This window comes from Biomphalaria glabrata, chromosome 1 (genome assembly GCF_947242115.1).
Source record: "Biomphalaria glabrata chromosome 1, xgBioGlab47.1, whole genome shotgun sequence".
Lineage (NCBI taxonomy): Eukaryota > Metazoa > Mollusca > Gastropoda > Planorbidae > Biomphalaria > Biomphalaria glabrata.
This window is the reverse complement of record NC_074711.1, coordinates 7716611-7736837: the sequence shown is the minus strand read 5'-3', so window position 1 is coordinate 7736837 and position 20227 is coordinate 7716611. Positions and strand designations below refer to the sequence as shown.

Genomic DNA, 20227 nt, shown 5'->3' with positions numbered 1-20227 from the left:
TATCGTCATCTCCGTACTGGTAGAATTTACATAACATACACACACACAAATACATTTATAAATAAAAAGAATAGTTACCTTTAGAGTGGATACATAAATTCTAAGTAGGCCTACATGCTAAACTAGATATATATTGTGGAATACACATGTTTTCGGATTCATAATTAAATTCATCGTTATCATTTGCTTATTTTATTTCTTGGCAAACTGATGCATGTACCGTGCTATAGGCCTATACACGATGGACACTGGTCGTTTTGTTTGAAGTGCTACTTAAAGAAATAGTGCACTGGAGAACTTAAATTCGGAATTTTCAATGACAGCTCCACTGGGGACACACTAGAAGTAACATTGAATTAGAAAAATGACGCCTCAATTACCGTCTGCAGGTTAAATCCTTCCCTTGAAGTAGTACTAACAGACCACCACTGGCGGACCCAGGGAGGGGGGGGGCGTTAGGGGCGATCGCCCCTCAATATTCGTTTAATTCCCAAAATATTTTTAATCTTGCAAACTTCTTGGAAAAAAAAAAGTTGATGAGGAAAAATGAACTAGAGCTGTTTACTCTTAATTGTGTATTTTAAGCAGTTTATGGCTTAATTGAAAGTGAGTTATAGGCGCAAAGCTATTTTTACAACGAGTTCTAATCTTTCAAAAAAAAAAAAGTCTTTCTTTAAATAATTATAACAAATTCATGCTAGAGAATAAACATAACAACTGTAACTAGATTTAACTATCGATCCTGTTTTCTGGGAAGCGATTGAATGGTAACGATTCAAAGGGGACTGGATCTTTCTCCATTTTAAATTTACTTCTCATTACATTGGAGACATCGGAGAGCGGTAAATAGTGATAGTTTTGAAAGTACATTTAGAATCTAAAAAGCAACGTCTAACGTTTCCATTTCAGACCTTGCGTTCTATAGGGCAAATGATGTTAAGGTCATCTTGATTCTTTGGTCAATGGTTAATAAGCAGGGTGTCGTGTCGCCCGCATAACGACCAGCCACCTTTTCTTTTCACCAGCTAAAGTCACGTTTCTTTGGCCAAAGATGGCTAGACACAGGGGCGCCCTAAAGATACTAATACATATATATGTTACTGGAGAAGACAGGAATTCTTAATTTCTGGATATTTAGGGCTCCGGATTCCACCCAACTCGTTGACCAAAAGAGGCATGACCTTAACATCATCTGCCCTATAGATCGCAAGTTCTGAAATGGAAACTTTTAACCAAACGAGTAGCCCTACCTTTAGATTTGAAATGATATGTTTTCGCAGTTGTGCTTTCTGCTTGATTAGAATTTTCCGCTGTATCAGAACGCTGGTCAAAAACATCATCTGCATTTAAATAGATAATTAATAAAATGTTTAAAAAACAACAGAGGAAATTTACTAACAGGTATAACAGCTAGCCCAACCAAAAACTATGACATGTCTCAGTTGAATCCAAATAAACCATTGGATTTTTACAAGTTACTGAAAACTAATTTATGCTATTAATCATTAATCTTCTAATTTATTTCATCTATCAGTGGCTTAACTACAAAGAAAAAAACACATACTTGTTAGTTCACGACATCGCTGTAAACACCTGGATGTCTCATTGGTGAGAAAAAAATTCATGTCTAAAAAATGTTGGCTGTCAGAATCATCAATCCATGATTTTCCTTTAGTAGTTACCTTGAAAACGTTATAAATATGAGAATATGTATGACATTATAATGCTGCATTAAAACATCAATGTATTTATTGTATGTAACTAGAATATTAACCACACCGGCGGCTACGTCCACTGTTACAGATACAATAAAGGAAGCGCTGTTACGGCCATAATAAACATTGTAAAGCCTGGGAACTAATCAGCGGGTATAAGGTAAGTTATTATGCACGGTATTAAGTACGGTATTGAGTAAGGTATTAAGTGTGATATTAAGGTATTAAGCAAGGTATTAAATACGATATTTAGTAAGGTATTTAGTAAGGTATTAAATACGGTGTTAATTATCGTATTGAGTAAGGTATTAGGTACAATACTGAGTAAGTTATTAAGTACGATATTGAGTAAGGTATCTGATATCGCAAATGTTCCTTTAGATCATTCGTTTCAGGGATTGAGAACCTTATAATAACTTATAAAACGTGCGGCAAATAAATTCTGATTAAAATACGTCAATCACTACGGTTAAAAAATGGAACTTATGGCTTAAAAAACAAACGAGCTTCCAAATTTAAACAAATGAATAAGTTCAAGTAAATTTACATTCTGATATTGTAGCCTTATGTCGTCAGGAAACGACGATTTTTAGGAAAACAACATCAGAGCAATGGATGTTCAACATAGCTAACTATTTGTTGTATTCATTTTTCGCCGGTCTTAATTAACAGAACACCGGTTACTGATGTAAAAAAGTTAGATTTACCGATGAACTAATTTATTTAAAGTACAAGTTAATATTGACCAGGCAAAGTTACCTTTTAATCTAAAGCAAACAAATACTTAATATAAAATAATTTAAAATTCATTGTTAAATTCCATTTCTAAAATGTCTTTAGAGTTAAATATTTTCAGACAACTAAAAAGGGACTTCACTGACTACACTATACCGTATCAATATCTGCAATTAGACATTCAAACTGTTCTTTTAATTCTTCTAAAACCTCTAGTTGTGATGTTATGGCTTTAATTTGCTTGGTAGTTTTCATCTAGAATTAATAATAAAACAAAAATATTAGCAAGTAATTCCTCTTGAAATTAAACTATAACAGGCAAAATATAGAAAAACTTATCAAGTATATTTATTTATTAGGATTTATATATGTTCCATAAAGTTGTCATTGCCAGAAATGGAGACAGAAATCATGGGCGTAGCCAGGATACTTTTTTCGGAGGGAGGTTTGGGGGATATTTTTTTTTCCATTGCACACACGGACACAGACAAACCAACACACACACACACACAGACACACCCAAACTTATATAAAAACTATATATAAACTTTTCACATATAAATTATGAGTCTGATGTAAATGTATATTTTTGTCTTCTATAGTTATAATGTTTTGCTTGGTGTAATTCACAAATTGTAAGACAAATTTCTTAATGGATAATAAAGATTATGCCAAGTTATTTGTTTTCCTGCCTGACCTGTCTACGATCTTTTTTCTATACGAATGAGGATTTAGACGTCTAAACTCTTCTTGACTACGATTATGCAAGTTGGTGACTAGTAACCCTAATTTTATTATTGGAAAAGAAAGTAAGTAGGAGGCGGGGGGGGGGATAGACTCATATTTTTGAAATGTAAAGACTGTAGTTTTCCTTTACCTTTTGTTGGCGTGAGGGCTTAAACTCAACCTCTCTCCCCATGGCTACGCTCATGAAATTTGTTGACTTACTTGGCTTCAGTTTTTGTGTTGTTTTACTTTGTTGAAGAGGGGGCTTTCAGCTTCTAAACCCTCTAGATAACGCTGGGGCAAATGATGTTTTAACCCTACTATCTACCCTCCAATAAAAAAAAAGAAAGAAAAACAACAGTCACAAAATCCACACACACCCCTCCCGATATGGGGGGGGGCGGTTTAAACCTCGATCCAGACAATCAGTCCAACTCTAGGCCTTGACGAGTGGCTCAGATATTGGGTCCGTAGGAATTGTTATCACTGATAGGGAAAGGGGCGAAAGAGAATAACTGGTACCATAACCAGTAACTTTTATATTGCTTTTTTTTTTGTCAATCTTCTAGTTCCCTTGTAAGCTACTAAGCAGACTCAGATCCTAGAACTATATCTGCATTAAATGTATAGTATACATACCTTGCCCTTTGTTCTTTGATAATTCGTTAAATCAAAAACAACTTAAACTTCAAAGATATTATTGCTTTATTTTACTTTTGAGTCTTATCAAGTAGTTTAAGTTATAATTTATGCAACACTTGAAATCAAATTAAAGATCTAAAGATAAGAAGACAAATCGAAAGTGTGACAATTTAGTGGGTTTACCCAGACATTTTATACGAAAGGGAAAATCCGATGTTAGTTTATATGGTCTATCTCTCTGTCTACCTGTTCGACTGTGACTTTTAGATCTAACACTATTAAAACGTTTTTAAAAATCCAAAATTATCCTTAATTTTAGAAAGCTAAAAATAAGTTTAATGGCTACTTTTAGTCTTCTGAAAGCAAACTCTTGTGGTTTTTTTTTAAACTTAATTTGCAGAATGTTATGTTTTCATACTAATACACTGTTTTAAAGCAATTACACATTGCAAGCTATGTGATACATTGTCTTCGAATCCCAAAACTGATACTTCAATGCATGATTATATATAAGGCTTGTCTTTTAGCTCACCATTAAAGACTGCCTTTGGAATACGTTCGTCTCCCATTCGTCTCATTCGGGGTACGTGCCCTACACAGCGTAACTGCCGGACCATAAGAAGTCCTTCTATACTGTCCATACCGGCGTTCGCAAGGACATCGCTGTTTGTAGTGTGGTCTTGCCACCGTATCATGATGGAGGAAGAGCTCAAGAAGTCTTAGTTGTTTTCTGTATAGTGTCCATGTCTCAGAGCCATATAGAAGGATTGAGAGAACCACCGCCTGGTAGACATTGATTTTTGTAGGCAGGCGGAGCGATTTGTTCCGAAAACTCTCTTCTGAAGGCGTCCAAAATCGCTATTGGCCCTGGTCAGACAATTATCAACTTCCCTTGAAAGCGAGGCGTCATTTGATAGGCCTACTATACTACCTTGATATGTGAAGTGGTCTACCACGTTAAGGGGCTGTCCGTTTACATTGATCCTTGGAGCTGAGTATGTATTATTGGGTGACTTCTGGAACATGACTTCTGTTTTCCCGAGGTTTATAGATAAATCAAAAGAGGCGGCAGTGTATGCTAATTCGTTAACCGAGTTCTGGAGATCATATTCATTGCCAGCTAGCAGGGCGCAATCATCGGCATAGAGAAGCTCCGTATAACCATCTCCTTTGTTTTTGTATGCCATAGCAGACGTCGAAGATTGAACACATTGTTGTCTGAACGACACCGGATATATGATTATATAAGGTAATGATAAAGTGTCATATAAATGTTTAAAAAATATGGTTTGTGACTTTAAAAAAAAGGACAAATAATCTTAAAAAAATAAAATATAAAAGAAAAACGAACAATAAGTATATTTTCAACATTATACATTAAATTAATTTTTTATTTTATTTTTTTATTGCGACACAACTAGACACATTTTTAACACATTGTTTGTGCAAAGCAAGTACATTTTGACAAGCCAGTGTCAACCTCAATGTACTTTGTAACCTTTGTGTGGAGTATAATGGGATGGTATTTTAATTCTCTTAGAGAATAAGAGCTGTTCCATTGTTAGTTGATGATGTCTTCGTCGTTTTATTGTAGAAATTGTTCCTTTTTTTCCCCATGAGACAAATAATGACTAATCAGCGGTCAATAAATGTTCTCCTACTTATTTTGTGTTTTCTTCAAATATTTTATACAAAATCTAGTAATTTGCTAAATCTATGTAAGTACTGTGTAAAAATGACCCATGATTTGAAGTAGTATTTTGTGCCAAGCCATTACAGCTGAAAGGTTAAATTTCCAATGTGTTGATTGTGTTGATGAACAAGTAAAATAAAAAGAAAAACTTTGAAAAAAAAAAAACAACAACAGCTTATCTAAGGGAAAAACCGCAAAATTACTGATATATCGCAATAGTCCAATATATTTCTATAGTTCCATGTAAAACAAGGTTACATAGACAGTTTCTGTGGAAACACAAACTCAAAATCGGCCCTGAAAGTGGTCCACACAAGTAGGTAAAAAGGCGACTTTCAATATTTTCAGAAATAATATCAGAATGAAATTCTTTCAAAGGCAAATAACAGAGAAAAATGGAGAAAGAAGGTTGACAGATCTTGAGTGGTGCCCCAACGGCCCAGCAGACCAAAGAATATGTGAAAGTGAAGGTAAAGTTAGATTTGAACCTGGGCTAACTGATTTCATATAATGATTATCTAATTGATCTAATTGTTTAGTAAAGGGTCATTCTCTTATGCAAAGCCTGAGGAAAAAAATTCGTAAAAAAAAAATAAAAAAAAAAAAATAGAGTGTTCGGTGATCATGGTGAAGTACCACAATTCACGCGATAATATGAAAAAACGACTTATTAATTATTGTTCAAAATTATGTTCCACTTATATGCATACTGGATATGTTTTTCTCTTTAAAAAAAAAAGTTTTTTTTTGCAAATGTAGAAGCTGGTATGACAGAACTTACTTAACTTTGCATTGCAATTGTAAAATTATTTTTTTAATCTAAAACCGTTTGAAGAAATGTGTTTAAAATATGGCATAGTGCCTTACTAAATAGCCTTCCGTGTTTGTTACTATTAATAGTGAATAGTTGTAAAAGAGGTGTATTTCTATGAAAAAACTGCTTGATTTAAAAAAAATTAGATTTTTCGCTTTCAGAAAAAAAAAAGGTTGCCGTTGCATCAGAACTTTGAATGGTCTAAAATATTATAATGTCGGATTTTCACTATCTTTTCAAGTTTACGAGATCTAAATGGGACGAAGGGACAGACAGACCACACAAAACTAATAGCGTCTATTCCACTTTTGGGGGGCGCTAACAAAATTAATTTATTACCACTAATTGATCATCTCCCTTTAGCGTGTTTTACTATATTTCCATGTAAAATAAAAATGAATTAGTTGCGATTAATGGTTAAAATAATTGGTCAATTTTTCGATTGAATCATGTTTTGTAAGGGGCAATGAATAATTGAGCAATGATTCAACTTAATCCTAGAGCGGAAAGTGAGAGAAATAATGTGTACACAATTTATAACAGACAGAATGAGTTGGCTGCCTACTCGTGCGGTTTGCGCGCTGGACTGTCGTTCGGATTTATCGATGGTCTCGGGTTCAAACCCTGCCCGCTCCTATCCCCCGTCGTATTGCGGGAGGTTTGGACTAGGAAGTAAACTATCTTCAACTCTGAAGGAACATCCGAAACATGTAAAACAATTTACCACAAACAAATAAGCTTTGTAATGACGAAAACGCAATTTATCTTTGTTGTTGATTTATGTTCTTGAAATATTGATTCATTGTAGATGAATGCAATTTTGCTTGGAAATATTTGAGAAACAGTGTTGTTATATTTACACACAGCTGATGATAGGTCCATCACAGTTTTTAAATCAGACTTGTATGATTTTCCAATTATTTAATAGTTACTTGGAATTGTTGCTTCTTTAAGAATATGTGTTCTCAATCTGTGTTTACTTTTTAAGCAAAGTAAATGACCAAACTAAAGGCACCTATTAGGTATCAAAAGACAGCTAGAAGTGCTAGCTTATAGTTAACTTGTGAGGAATAGTTAGCAATAACTTATAAATTAGAAGGAATTGTTTACCAAAGGCTTATAACTTGTAAGGAATTGTTTTCACTTGTGAGGAATTGTTACCAGGAACTTATAACTTGTGAAGAATTGTTACCAATAACTTATAACTTCGACTACAAGTTGAGTTTGAAAATAAATTATAGGAAATTATTAATTGAGGATTCAATAAGTGGCCGATTTTATGAGTCTCTATTCAAAGTAATTTCTATCGGATCTACCTTATTTAGTAAGAATTCATTATTAGCGGAATACCCTAGATCTTTCAATGAACTCATGTCAAATAAACCTCAACAAGCAGGCCACTAGTGAGGTGTACTTCAGCAACAACATTGGCTGCCTACTCTCACCAACACTTTACAATATCTTCCATGAAAGGATAATGGATAGTGCTCTAGAGGGCTATGAATGTACTGTAAGCATTGGAGAAAGAAGAATTACTTGCGCTTTGGGATGACATTGTTGGTCTGGCAGATACAGAAAAAGAGTTAGCTAACTAGGTGATACACATAGACAAGACTTTCACAGTAAATCAATGCCCCAAAAGCACACAATAGCCAAAAGGGCTTTGAAAGGGACATCAGTATTAGAGGTGAAAAACTGACAAGTGTTAAGTAGTTTTAAATACCTCGGCTCTTTTGTCTAGGATGAAGAAAGAAAACTTGAACTACTGGCCAGAATTGCTCAGTCACAGCAGCATTTGCAAAACTCCAAACAATATGAAAAGACAAAGACCTAGCTCTCAGCAATAAAATCAGATTGATGCTTTACTTGGTCACAGAGGGGGGGAGGGGTTCATTTCCGGGGGATTTATTGAACCCTGAAGGAAGGGGATGACAGAGGGCAGGGTTTGAACCAAGGATCACTTAGACAACAATCCATAGTGCATACCTAACGGCTTTTATGTAATCTTAACTTGACAATTAACAGAAAGTAATGGCTACATTTATTACACTTTTCATTACATAAGCATCAATTTATTAAAAATAACTTAACACTAAAAGCATGTATTTTAATTAAGTATTTGTTCAATGCTTCAATAACATGTACAATCTTTTGCTCTAATTACAATAAAAAAAAGTTATTGACATTTTCCAATATACATCATGAACATTTTTAATGTAATTAAGGAAACGAATAAATATGTTTTATGCTAATTATTAAAATATATTGTTAAAAAAAGGTTTTAATTATTATAATCTATCTTTTCTTCTCAAAGAATGTCTGTAATGTACAAGACAAAAAATGCTAAAATATGTATAAGCAGATGTTTGAAATAAAATAATAGATATTTAAAAAAATGCTCTTGCATTTGTAGGCTACTAATATTATATTTTCTTTAATAATACACAAATAAAATGGGAATATTGGCTCAATTGTATCTTTTTGTGGTTATCACATGACATTACAAAAACTTTATCCCCCTTTTCTAATTGTCGTATTGCAACATCGCTGACAATGGTGTCTCTGTGTCTACAGTGACATGTGGCAATAACATTTTCAGAGCCTTCACTGTTCTTGACATAAATACAAAACTGCAAATTATACTGCACAAAGGTAACGATATCAATAAACAGACAGCACAGGTATAAGCCATCACATGGTACTGTAAAAATCCCTGTTGTTGCATCAAAGTCATCTTGCACATCTTCCAGTACTTTATTAAAACAGGTTAAAACTCTGTTCTTTTTTAAGTTAAACTTCACTGAAATGTCTCCATCAACACATGCATCAAATCCTACAGCAAACTGGTCACAAGCTTGAAAAGAACAGAATGTAAAGGGTATTAGATATTTAATATTGTTACGAACCTTATATCAACTCACTCTGAATGCGTGGGAAAAATATTTAGTACTAATGAAGCGTGGTCGAGAGGCTAAGTGCGCTTGAACTTGGCTTGTCTTGGCTACCTAGAAGGGGGCTCGAGGTTCGACACCCGACTCGGGCAGAGTTGCGTTTACTGAGCGCCTAAAGGCAGCACGGAAAACCAACTCCTAGATATCCCCTCCCCCCCACCGGTCCACAAATGAGATTGGACCAAAGCGCTCTGAGCATGCTATAAGCATGAAAGTAGCGCTATATAAAAGCTATAATAATAATGAAATAATTAAGTTATATATAGCACAAAGGGGGATTAACTCTGGAATTTTCAGATAAATAGCAGTACTTAGGGGTTCCTTCACTTAGATAAGCTTTGTTTTTAAGAAGTATTTTTTTCTATTTCTTGTTTCTTCTTTACCTCTCTGTTATCCCTAGTATCCCCATACTACAGTGATGTTTACAAATAATTGTAGTTTTCTTAATTAATTTTAAAAATTAAATTATATAAAAAAAAACTTATTTTCTGATCTTCTACTGGAAACATAATGGTGAAAGCCACTCATCAATAATCAACATTAATGTAACTTTTGAGAATTATTTTGCATGTCATTATCAAAGGCCCCTAATCGTAAAGTGATTAACAAACATCCATAGAAATGAGATAAATGCCTCGGTATAATTACTCCCACTCCACACAGCTGATGTGTCCAAAGAATGGAGGTGCTGATACAGTTTGGAATCAATGACATTGCAGGCTCTGAAAGGGAGTTGCACTGTGTGGAGCAAGCTATCTAAGAGTTGCTGGCTCCTGAATTTTCCTCAGGATTGATTCCATTTCCCATGTTTGGGCATAGCTGCAAGGCTGCAGAGGTTTGGATTCAGTATTCCTTATCAAAGGTTGGTAGCCACCAAGGCTAACAAGCCACTCTTGCCCAAAGCCTAATGGTTAAGGTGACTGTTATTTGCCTTTGCCCCTTCTCCTGTTAGGGATAACCATTCCCCCCGGACTCAAACATCTAAGCCAAAAGTGTAAGTCAGGAGTTGGACTGTTGTCAATGTTTCAGACACATGTCATTGGAAATATTTTATAGGTAGTGGAAAGCTCATATGGATTATCACTTTCAACAATAACACTTTTACAGAACATTGCATGTCACTACTGTACAACTATACACATCTTTAGTCTTATTAATCAAAACTTTTTAGCATGCAGAAATATAAGTGAGGATTTGTAATGTAGGTTATTAGAAAAAGACATTCACAATATAAAAAAAAATTATGAGCAAACAATTTTCAAGACATTTAGTATTGTATTAAAAAAAAAACTTACACAATAACTGAAACTGTATGTCCTCATTTAATTCATCAATCTGGAATTATAGATATAATAAAAATTCAAGTTTAAAAATCAGTCCCATTAACTTTAGTATTCTAATCTGGTTACAAATGTTAAACGACCTGGTCCCTGTTCAGCCTGGGAATCGACATTCTGAAGGTTCCATTCGAGCTTCAACTTGGTGGTCTGCGACTCCAACGTGAAAATACGCCAAAATATCTAGGGGTTACCCCTGGATAGAAAACTGATAAAGCACCAGAACGTCCTGGAAGTTGAAAGAAAAGCCTCCGAGAAGTTAGCGCTACTCAGAAAGCAAGGCAGCAAAAAGTGGGGTGCCAAAGCTGTTAGAGCCCGAATGACCCAAAATGAAACTGGCGCAACTACTGTAGTGCTAGTCACCCCAGTCTCCTAGCTATGGGTGGTGGCGGGGGAGGGTCGCCAGTAATAGAAGAGGCAGTCGGCACGGCAGATAACATCCGCCGAGCCATTAGAGCTGTCGTCTTCATGCAGTGGGCGCCTTCACAATGCGGCGTGAGGGGCAATGAAACGGCAGATACCCTTGCATGAGAGGTAGCTTTGGCAACCACTCACCTCGAAACACAAAGCACGTTTTTGCAAGCAACGGCAGAAATCCGAGCACCAATTTATGAGAAGTGGTTAAAGTCCTGGGAGGAATCCGACAGAGCACGTAGTGTCTGGCAGCATATGCGTCACCCAGATCGCGACGATCGTGGTGGCGGTTAAGTAGGTCAAAACAAACAATCAGTGTACAGTTTAGGACGGAACATTGTCCTGTTAGGACATACTTTGCCCGGTTTCGCCCGAACTACGACTCCCGATGCCGTCACTGTGGGGAGAGCGCCGAAACAGTGTCGCATTTCTTGTACGAGTGTCCCCAGCTCCTAGAGCTAAGGGGGGACGTGTCTGAGCAGTCACTCGACATGTATGGTGGCTACGAGGCATTACGCCGAACAGCCCAGTTCTCTTGCCAGAGCACTACGGGATGATTGAGTCCTTCTTGCTCTGATTTTTCAATAGCAGTTCATCTCATGTTACAAATGTTAACAGAATAATCTGTTCAATTGTGGATTTCTTAATGATAACAAATTTTCTTTTTTTTTCTCTACATTTTTAAAGATGTGTAAGTTGCGAAAAGATGACAAGTGTCAGTAGTTTTAAATACCTTGGAGCTATTGTCTCAAATGATAGAACCTAAACTGAACTACTGTTCAGAATTGCACAGTCTACAGTAGCACTTGCAAGACTGAAAACAATCTGGACAAACAAAGGCATAGCCCTCGACACTAAAATCAGACTGATGCGCTCCCTGGCCATGGCCACATTCGAATGCATGGTAGGCCTATAGATATGGTACATGTTCAATAGTTGAACATAACAGACATATCTGAAGATAGATTTACATCTGGTCAAATGTAGGAACTATTGTTATATTGTGATAGAAGTGATGTGTTTTTATTGTTGTGTATTCATTATAAAATATCAAGGAATATAATTCAAGTATAAATAAGGTATATGGGTAGCATTTATTTTATCTTCTTATTGCGGATAAATGGAAGATATTACCTCAAAAGTGAAGATGATTATGTTCATTTCATAGCATTTATTCATTATTTGGACTTGACAAAATGGTATGATTTAATTGAGAGCAACTAATTTAAGTGGATGCTAGGGGATCATAATAATTAGATTGATTTGATGTGTAATAGCCGAGGTGAAAATCCAAGTTGTTACAGTACCAGGTATGAATCATTCTTAAAATGACTATAGGTTTTAAGGCACAGAATGCTTACTTAGTATTATGCTGAACTGTAGCTACTCAAACTGATGCATTAAATTTTTATACAATTAATTTACACTTTACAAGAAACAGGAAAATCTTTTTCATGCAAATGCTAAAATGTACATCATTACAAACTATCATTGCTTAGAAAGATATAAATAAAATGTATATAAATTTAGTAATTCATACACAGAATATTCATATCACTATTAAATAAAACAGTAATTTAAAGTTGCAACAACAAAAAATTCTTCAAAGAGAAAAGAGAATTGTGATTGAAACTAAAAAAAAAAAAGTTTAAATAAAAAAATTATTCTTGTTGTGGACATTTCAAAAGGCAGGATTATTTTTGTTATTTTATAATTAAAGTAAGATATATTATGTCCCCAACCCAATAACAAACGAATATTCACATTTGACTAGAGTAACACCTTTAGTAAAATCACTAAATTTAGAAAGCCTTCAGGACAGAAGGCTCAAAAGTAAAGTAGCAGTCATACATGGCTGCCTGGTCGTGCGGTTAGCGCGCTGGACTGTCGTTCGGATTTATCGACGGTCGAGGGTTCAAACCCTGCCCGCTGCCATCCCCCGTCGTCCTGCGGGAGGTTTGGACTAGGAAGTAAACTATCTTCAACTCTGAAGGAACATCCGAAACATGTAAAACATTTTACAAAACAAACAAAACATTTTACAAAACAAAACACTGAACCATAATCTTCAAATACAAAAACAAAATTTAATAAAATACTCTGAAAGACACAAAGATAAAGGCACATTCCTCGTCCCATATGCTAGGACAAATTTGTACAAATAGTCCTTCTTCCCTAGTGCTATTAGAGCATGGAATGGGTTGTCTGAGCTAGCCAGGAAAACCAGTGACTTGGCAGAATTTAAGTCATTGGTTAATATGCATGACTAAATGCATGACGCGTAGGACGTAATCATCTTCTTTTTTGAAGTAACGTCTGTATTATATAAGATAAGATAACTCAAACTCTGATACACCACACCAAAACTTAAAAGTACCAACTGAAATCTTTAGATTAATAGAAATTAATTCAAATCAAATGTCCTGCTGAAACTTATTTATTAAAAAAAAAATATATAAATAATCATTGGACTCATGATTTTCATGATGTTCAAAAAAAAAATTGCCATTTTTGGCTTCTGATATCTTTAAAATTCTGCACCTATTTTAAATAGATTGTTTATTTTTGCCTTTATGGTTGTGAGAAGTGTGGCTGAGTGACTTGTGCAACAACAAGAATGATATTTGATTTGAGATGAGTTTAGGTTTGCTGAGTGACTAAAGGCAGCATGGCAGCTTTCCTCAAAATATCATATCTTCCACATATCCACAATAAAGATAAGACCAGTAAACAATAAACATTGACCCAGAAGCTAACAGACAAGCTATAAATATAATAACTAAGCAACCTTTAACCCAATCTTTTCACAACAAAATTATGCAACAACATATTTTTTTTATTAATCTCACCTTTTTATCAACGATTGTGACTTTATTTTCTAAAGCATCTGTCTTTTATATCCTTTAACATTTTCTCCATGGAAAGTTTAAGTGATGTTGTGTCATCTGAGAGATTATCCACACATTTCTCTGGTTCACCTACTACTGTGGATATGTTGTTAAATTTAAATTCCATTGCATTTACTTTTGCTGATAGAGACTGCAATGCCTCAACCATTTTGGTGTTGTCTAATAGCTTTTCACAAACTTCATCACAAGTTTGAGTATCAGTTGAAATAAAATTACTAGAACTGGTTATGCTTTGTGCTTTGATGTCATTAAGTGTCTGATGTATGCCATTTATTTCTTCAGTTTTCTCCTTCACTATATTAGCTAACGTTTCATTCTGAGATTGTAGATGTGACATAAACTCACTGGCAGAATGAAATTCTTTCATAATCTCTTCAAATTTTGAACTATATTTTGTGTCTATATCGTTTAAGTTAGTTTCCATAGTTTGTTTTTCAAGGCTTGCCAACTTTTGATTTATTAGCTTAAATTTTTTAGACTGTGACTTTTCTATTTCAGATATGTCTGCCTTAATTTTCTGAAAATCATCTGTAAATAAAAAAATATATTGGAGCTAAAAAACATGAAAAAAAAAATGTGTCTCATAAAAGAACATAAATCATGGAATAAGTTTTTGGTACACTTCATGTCAAAACGACAAAGCAAAAGATAATTTAATAATAAAATGTTTAATTTTTAATTAATAATTCAAGGGAATGTAAAGCATCATCAGAATTAATTTCCCTTTCCATTAATGGTGATGACAAAATGAAATTTATTGCAATCCAGCCAGATAAAATTTAGCAGCCAAGGTGGCTTTTTAATTTTTGACTAATGGCAAAAAAAAAAGGTTTAATGATACCAAGATGTTTCTTTTTTTATATTTTAGGAAGCTAACTTAGAGAGCATATCTCAAAAACTGTGGTAAAGAACAAAGCAGCAGCCCATTGAAGAAGATATCCTTCAGAGATGCTGGAGATAGATAGGCCATACACTTCGCAAGCCTGCATCCAACACTACAATACAAGCCCTCACCTGGAATTCCCAAGGAAAGAGAGAATGGCACACAAATACTGTAATGCAATTTAGAAGCAGATACCAAGCAGATTGTAAAGATGTAGGCCCAGTTGGAGAGTCTCATTAAGACTGAGAAGTCTGCAGAGGAAGCTGTTTGGTGGCCTATGCCATATACAGGTCCATAGGCATAGATAAAATGAGGCTACAGAGCTCTTTATTGATAAGGTATCAGAACTTTATGGAGAATAATACTAAATTCTTTATAATAAAATGTAAGCAAGGTTTGACTTTAATTATTTCAACAAAAAATTCAATGATTAAATTAATAACCTCCCCATAAATCTTGTTTCCATGATGTTTGTTTTGTAAAATGTTTTACATGTTTCGGATGTTCCTTCAGAGTTGAAGATAGTTTACTTCCTAATCCAAACCTCCAGCAGGATGACGGGGGATGGGAGCGGGCAGGATTTGAACCCTCGACCATCGATAAATCTGAACAATTTTCCAGCGAGCCAACCACACGACCAGGCAGAGGACTAAGTCAGTGATACTAACAATAAAAACTTTGTACACAAATAATATGAAAAAAAATAACCAAAAAAAATAAAGCAAATTTATTAATGAAGCAGTTAAAAATGTTTATTCACTTACCTTGACTACTTGAACTTGAGCAAGAAGTTGATGATAAAACATCTGTATTTTCTGTTTCTTTGGTAAGAATTTGATGAGATGATTGTTCACTTCCATCTTTTTCATACAATAAATTAATACAAAGTCAGATTTGATAAACATTGTGAAACAAGTAGATTGTTCTGTTTTCATGTTTACTCCAAGTATTTGTATGCATTCCTAAATGTATGTCACTGTAGAAAGGTAGAGTTGGTAGTTAGCTGCCAAATTGTGACTGTAAGGTGTGTGTGGACATATTATGATATTATCTCACATTGATGTTAACTGATCTTTTAATATAAAAAATGGACCAATAGATCCATTAAATTTTACATGAAATACTAGTCCCATCAAGTCATAAACTAAAAGAAAATTTAAACATTTTATAGGAATTTTTAGCAAAAACAGAGTGTTGGGGTAAAATTATCCTCTCTCACAAATGTAATTTCTAACAAAATATTTTTATTTTCAGTATCTAGTAATTTGGATTTGATTGATTTGATAAGCCTCCAGTACAAGAGGTCTTTTAATAGCTATTAGCTCAAAACAGGTCCTTTTTGATATTAGATTATTAGGTCACAATTTGTACCAACTCCAAGAATATATGGAATCACAGTGGCCAAGTGGTAAAGCGCTTGGCTTCCAAACTGAGGGTTCCTGGGTACAAAGCCTGATGAAAAATAGTATTTTTTAATTTGGGGATATTTAGGGCGCCTCTGAGTCCACCCAGCTCTAATGGGTACCTGACATAAGTTGGGAAAATGTAAAGGCAGTAGGTCATTGTACTGGCCACATGACTTTATCCTTAACTGTTAGCCATAGAAACAGATGACCTTAAAATCATCTGCCCTATAAATCACAAGGTCTGAAAGAGTACTTTCCCTTTTTTCTTTTTTAACACAAACATCTAATGTATGTCTCTCAACTTGAATACAATAGTATTATGTGAATAAGGAAAATAACAAAAAGAAAAAAAAAGTTTGTAATTAAAATAAATTGTAAGCACTTTAATCATTTATTTGAGCTAGCTTAAAGGTATTACTTATTGACATAAGAAATAAAAGAGTATTGATTTATTTTAGTAAGTATTCCTTCTTACCTGCAATAACAAGACATTTGGTTAAACATTCTGAAGTTCCATTTGCAAGTAATTGATTCAATTCCATAAAACTTAGTTCATTGCTCTCATCATTTATCCATTTGAATCCTTTCTGCAAAACCTACAAAATATTTTTTTTAATACATGAAAGACAAATACTTCTTTAGACTTAGTGCATATTTATATGCCATATTATATCTATTCTTTTAATTTATTTCTGTTTATTGAAAATGTTACTTTTTCTAAAATTAAATGGATTTTGGAAGTAAAAAAAAAAAAAAAAACTAAAAAGAAAATAACTTAAGTACTTGGGATGCAAATTTTATTGCTACACTAAACTGACATAAATTAATAGCACTTTATACTTTTGTGTCAGGTATGTGTAAGAGATGTGTAAGAGATATGTGTTGGCATATTTTCTTGTTCTGAAGAGATTTATTTAACCTTATAAGCTAAAATATATCCAAATTTACAAGTGTCTTATTAACAATATAATTATTTGGAGTTTATGTATGCTTTTTTAGACCATTAGTCTGTCAGACTGATCAAAACAAGATTTGAAAGATACACTCAAAAATAATATCATCTGGAAAATGGTTTACTTTTAAATAAACTAATGATCGATACACATTGAATAAGCAATATTATAAAACAAAAATAGTAATAAAAAGATATTATACCAACATTATGTTATAACTGATAATATGTTTCCTATCTTAAGCCAGAATAAATTAAATAATAAATGTAAAGCCTAAAATTACATTATTGATATTAGCAAGTAGGTTTTCAAACTCATTTTTCATGTCTTCCAAAATGTCCAGCTGTGATGTTATAACTTTCAGTTGACGAGCAGACCTCATCTGAAAAAACAAGAAGAAAAATATACCAGATTCTTTGATTAATTCAATAGTGGAACTAGTTTAATTTGCTAGCCAATAAGTAAGCTCAATGTATGTGATTAACCAGTGTATATGTAAATATAATGGAAGTTTTTTTTTCTTTTTGATAATATAAAAAGTATACATGTTTATATTTTGTTTGGCATTTTTAAAAGGTTTTGTGATTGCTATATATAGAGAGCACTATAGTGATGACAGGTTCATTTTTGGTTTATATTTCTCTTATTTTTTTTATCTCCTAGATATAGGTTTGGAGTGAAATTTTCAACTGCTTATATAGATCTAGATCTACTCATTCTCCCATGTTTGAAGTTACCAGTAGGAACAGTAGGTTAGGCCTATATGTTGTTTTTTTTCCTTCTATTTCAGTGTGTTGTTACAGCTGAGTTACATTATAACTTTAATTTGTTAAAAGTTAATGGAATTCTTTTAAGGCTTGTAAAATTAGATCTAAATCTAGATCTATATTAAACCTAGCTAGATCTAGACTTATCTAATCTAACAAGTTAAAACTAAGAATCTGCCTCTTGCATTAACTCTTGGATGTGTTAAATGAAGTTGAAGTATATCATGTTATTTATATATCTACAGCTAGAAGTAGTATAACTAAATCTATATAAGTTAAAGTAGGTTTAAGATCTAGTCTAGATCTCTATGTATATAAATGTCTAATAATCTACTAGTACTAGAAATGTAACTAGAGTGTAGATTGTCTAGATCCGACTATCATCATGTCTGATCTAGTAAAATCTAATTTTTATCTTAACTATCTATATACCGGTATAGATCTATAACGACTTATATTTTATATGGATCTAGATAGGCCTACTATAACTTAGATCTAGACCTATTATTATACTAGATCTAATTATAGATATTATAAATATTAGGATAATTAGGCCTATAGATATTAGATAGCTCTCACCATAACTCTCAGGCTGGTTTATTGGTTTTTATGCTAGAAGAGCATTAAATTAAGGGCATCAAAGTGCAGAGGTTCTCAAAACTTTTTACCTTTGGACCCCTATAGGTCTACAGTCAAATCTTGTCCCCAGATGTCCAAGTGAAAAAAGATTCATGTAGTACATAAATATATAGAGAGATTCTAGATATAGAGTTTAAGTTACAATTGTAAGAACAAGAAGCATTTTGTTACCAGAGTGTTTATTGAGATTATAGGCTATTTTTGGGGTCCGCATACCATCATGGTTAGAGATCCACTGCTCTACTGACATTATTTTGTGACGTAGTCTCAACCATGCTAGCAAAAAAAAAAATACAAATACAAAAATTAAAATAAAAGAATTTTGGGTTTTCCCGCACGACTAGGCCCTATATTTTGTTTGGCATTATTACATTATAGATATGTTTACTTTGTTTTCAATGATAATGTTTTGCTTTGAGTAGGCCGATATGTTGTGGCTACTCTTGAATGGAATATGCCGAGTTACTTTCCTTTCTTTTATAAAATGGCAGACAAAATTAGTGGGGTTTTTTGGTTTCTTGCTTTGAACAGGACACAACATAATGCTACAAGTTCTGGAAGATGAAAATCGGAACTAGTAAAAATGCACTCGTGGAATGATGTAAGATATTTTTAGTCATGTCCTTCAAAGATAATTTAAGATATAATGATAATGGATAATTTTTAGCATTCCTAGTTTTTCAACATATCAACATTTTCAAACTTACGATGGTAATATATTTTTCCTGTCTTCTCTTATAAATTACCAATGCTACTTTAAAAAAAAAAGATAATTAGGCCTACATCCTTGGCGTATTCATGTGTTAATCTATGCATGTAAATTAGCCACTTAAACTCTGCTAATTCCCTGGTTGATTAAACAACCCGTTCCTTTCTTGTTAGCATACTTAGGGGCCTAGAGTAAAGAAAGTCCTATATAAATCACTAAATTTGTAATTTCTAAACGGATATCATTTCTTGAAGCTCTAGGGCTAGGCCTATAGAAACTCCCTCCACCGACCCACCTCTGTCTGTGAGGGATCGAAGCAGATCCCTAAATTTGTCATATCCCTGTTTCCGAGATGAGGCATGGTGGCGGAGTGACAAAGCACTTGGCTTCAGAACCGAGAAACCTCGGGTTGGAATCTCGGTGAAGACCGTTTTTGAACTTCGGGTTTCGAAGACACTTCTAATTCCACCCAGTTTTAAGTGGTAGAATTCCTGACATTAGTTTGGAAAAGTAGAGGCGGTTGGTCGTTGTGCTGGCCACATGACACCCTCCTTAACCTGCACCCATAGATCGTGTCAGGGAGAGGTATGGCGAGAATGAATGTTAGTTTGATATTTGATATGATTGTTATATCCCCTTGTTATGAATGCGAAGTGTTGCACGTGTTGTGAACTGAGTGATTAAGTCTTCGTTGAATGTGCGAGAGAATGTGTTAGTCAGTAAGGTCTTGCTCCCGGTCCAGGAAGGTTGGACGTTTACTTCCTGGACTGGTATTTATATATTTATAAGTTGATGGACTGTTGTTTTGTTTATTAATATTTACTTGAGCAATATTGGATATTAAAATATTGATATATTCTTGGAGATTTGGAGTTGGAGTTGATGTGTAGGCTATCTAGTGGTAACTGTTCTTATTTGAGTAATTAAACAAGTA

At 33.9% G+C, this 20227-nt stretch overlaps 1 protein-coding gene and 1 long non-coding RNA gene across 5 annotated transcripts; both read right to left on the bottom strand.

Moving 5' to 3' along the window:
- Nucleotides 1–2605: 2605 nt before the first annotated feature.
- Nucleotides 2606–3938, bottom strand: LOC129924534 (uncharacterized). Its single transcript, XR_008776489.1, has 2 exons — nucleotides 3816–3938; nucleotides 2606–2705 (listed from the first exon to the last, which is right to left on the bottom strand). It is a non-coding gene; the product is annotated as an uncharacterized LOC129924534 (long non-coding RNA).
- A 4780-nt stretch (nucleotides 3939–8718) lies between these two features.
- Nucleotides 8719–18917, bottom strand: LOC106057876 (uncharacterized). 4 transcript variants are annotated; one of them, XM_056019726.1, is made up of 8 exons: nucleotides 18801–18917; nucleotides 17462–17560; nucleotides 16701–16821; nucleotides 15584–15679; nucleotides 13943–14464; nucleotides 13877–13898; nucleotides 10572–10611; nucleotides 8719–9179 (listed from the first exon to the last, which is right to left on the bottom strand). In XM_056019726.1, the coding sequence occupies exons 1-7, from the start codon at nucleotides 18804–18806 to the stop codon at nucleotides 10599–10601; spliced, it is 879 nt and encodes a 292-aa protein (XP_055875701.1). In that variant the 5' UTR covers nucleotides 18807–18917; the 3' UTR covers nucleotides 8719–9179; nucleotides 10572–10598. The 4 variants fall into 4 exon arrangements, 1 of the variants encoding a protein (XP_055875701.1); XR_008776481.1 differs by having other exon boundaries at nucleotides 13877–14464; nucleotides 18801–18915; XR_008776487.1 differs by having other exon boundaries at nucleotides 13877–14464; nucleotides 18756–18875.
- Between the last annotated feature and the right edge of the window lie 1310 nt (nucleotides 18918–20227).

Coding starts and splice junctions, on each gene's coding strand:
- LOC106057876 (XM_056019726.1), bottom strand. Junction 16,822..17,461: donor TACTTGCTAATATCAATAAT/GTAATTTTAGGC, acceptor AATATTTTGTAG/GTTTTGCAGAAAGGATTCAA. Junction 14,465..15,583: donor CTCAAGTTCAAGTAGTCAAG/GTAAGTGAATAA, acceptor TTTTATTTACAG/ATGATTTTCAGAAAATTAAG.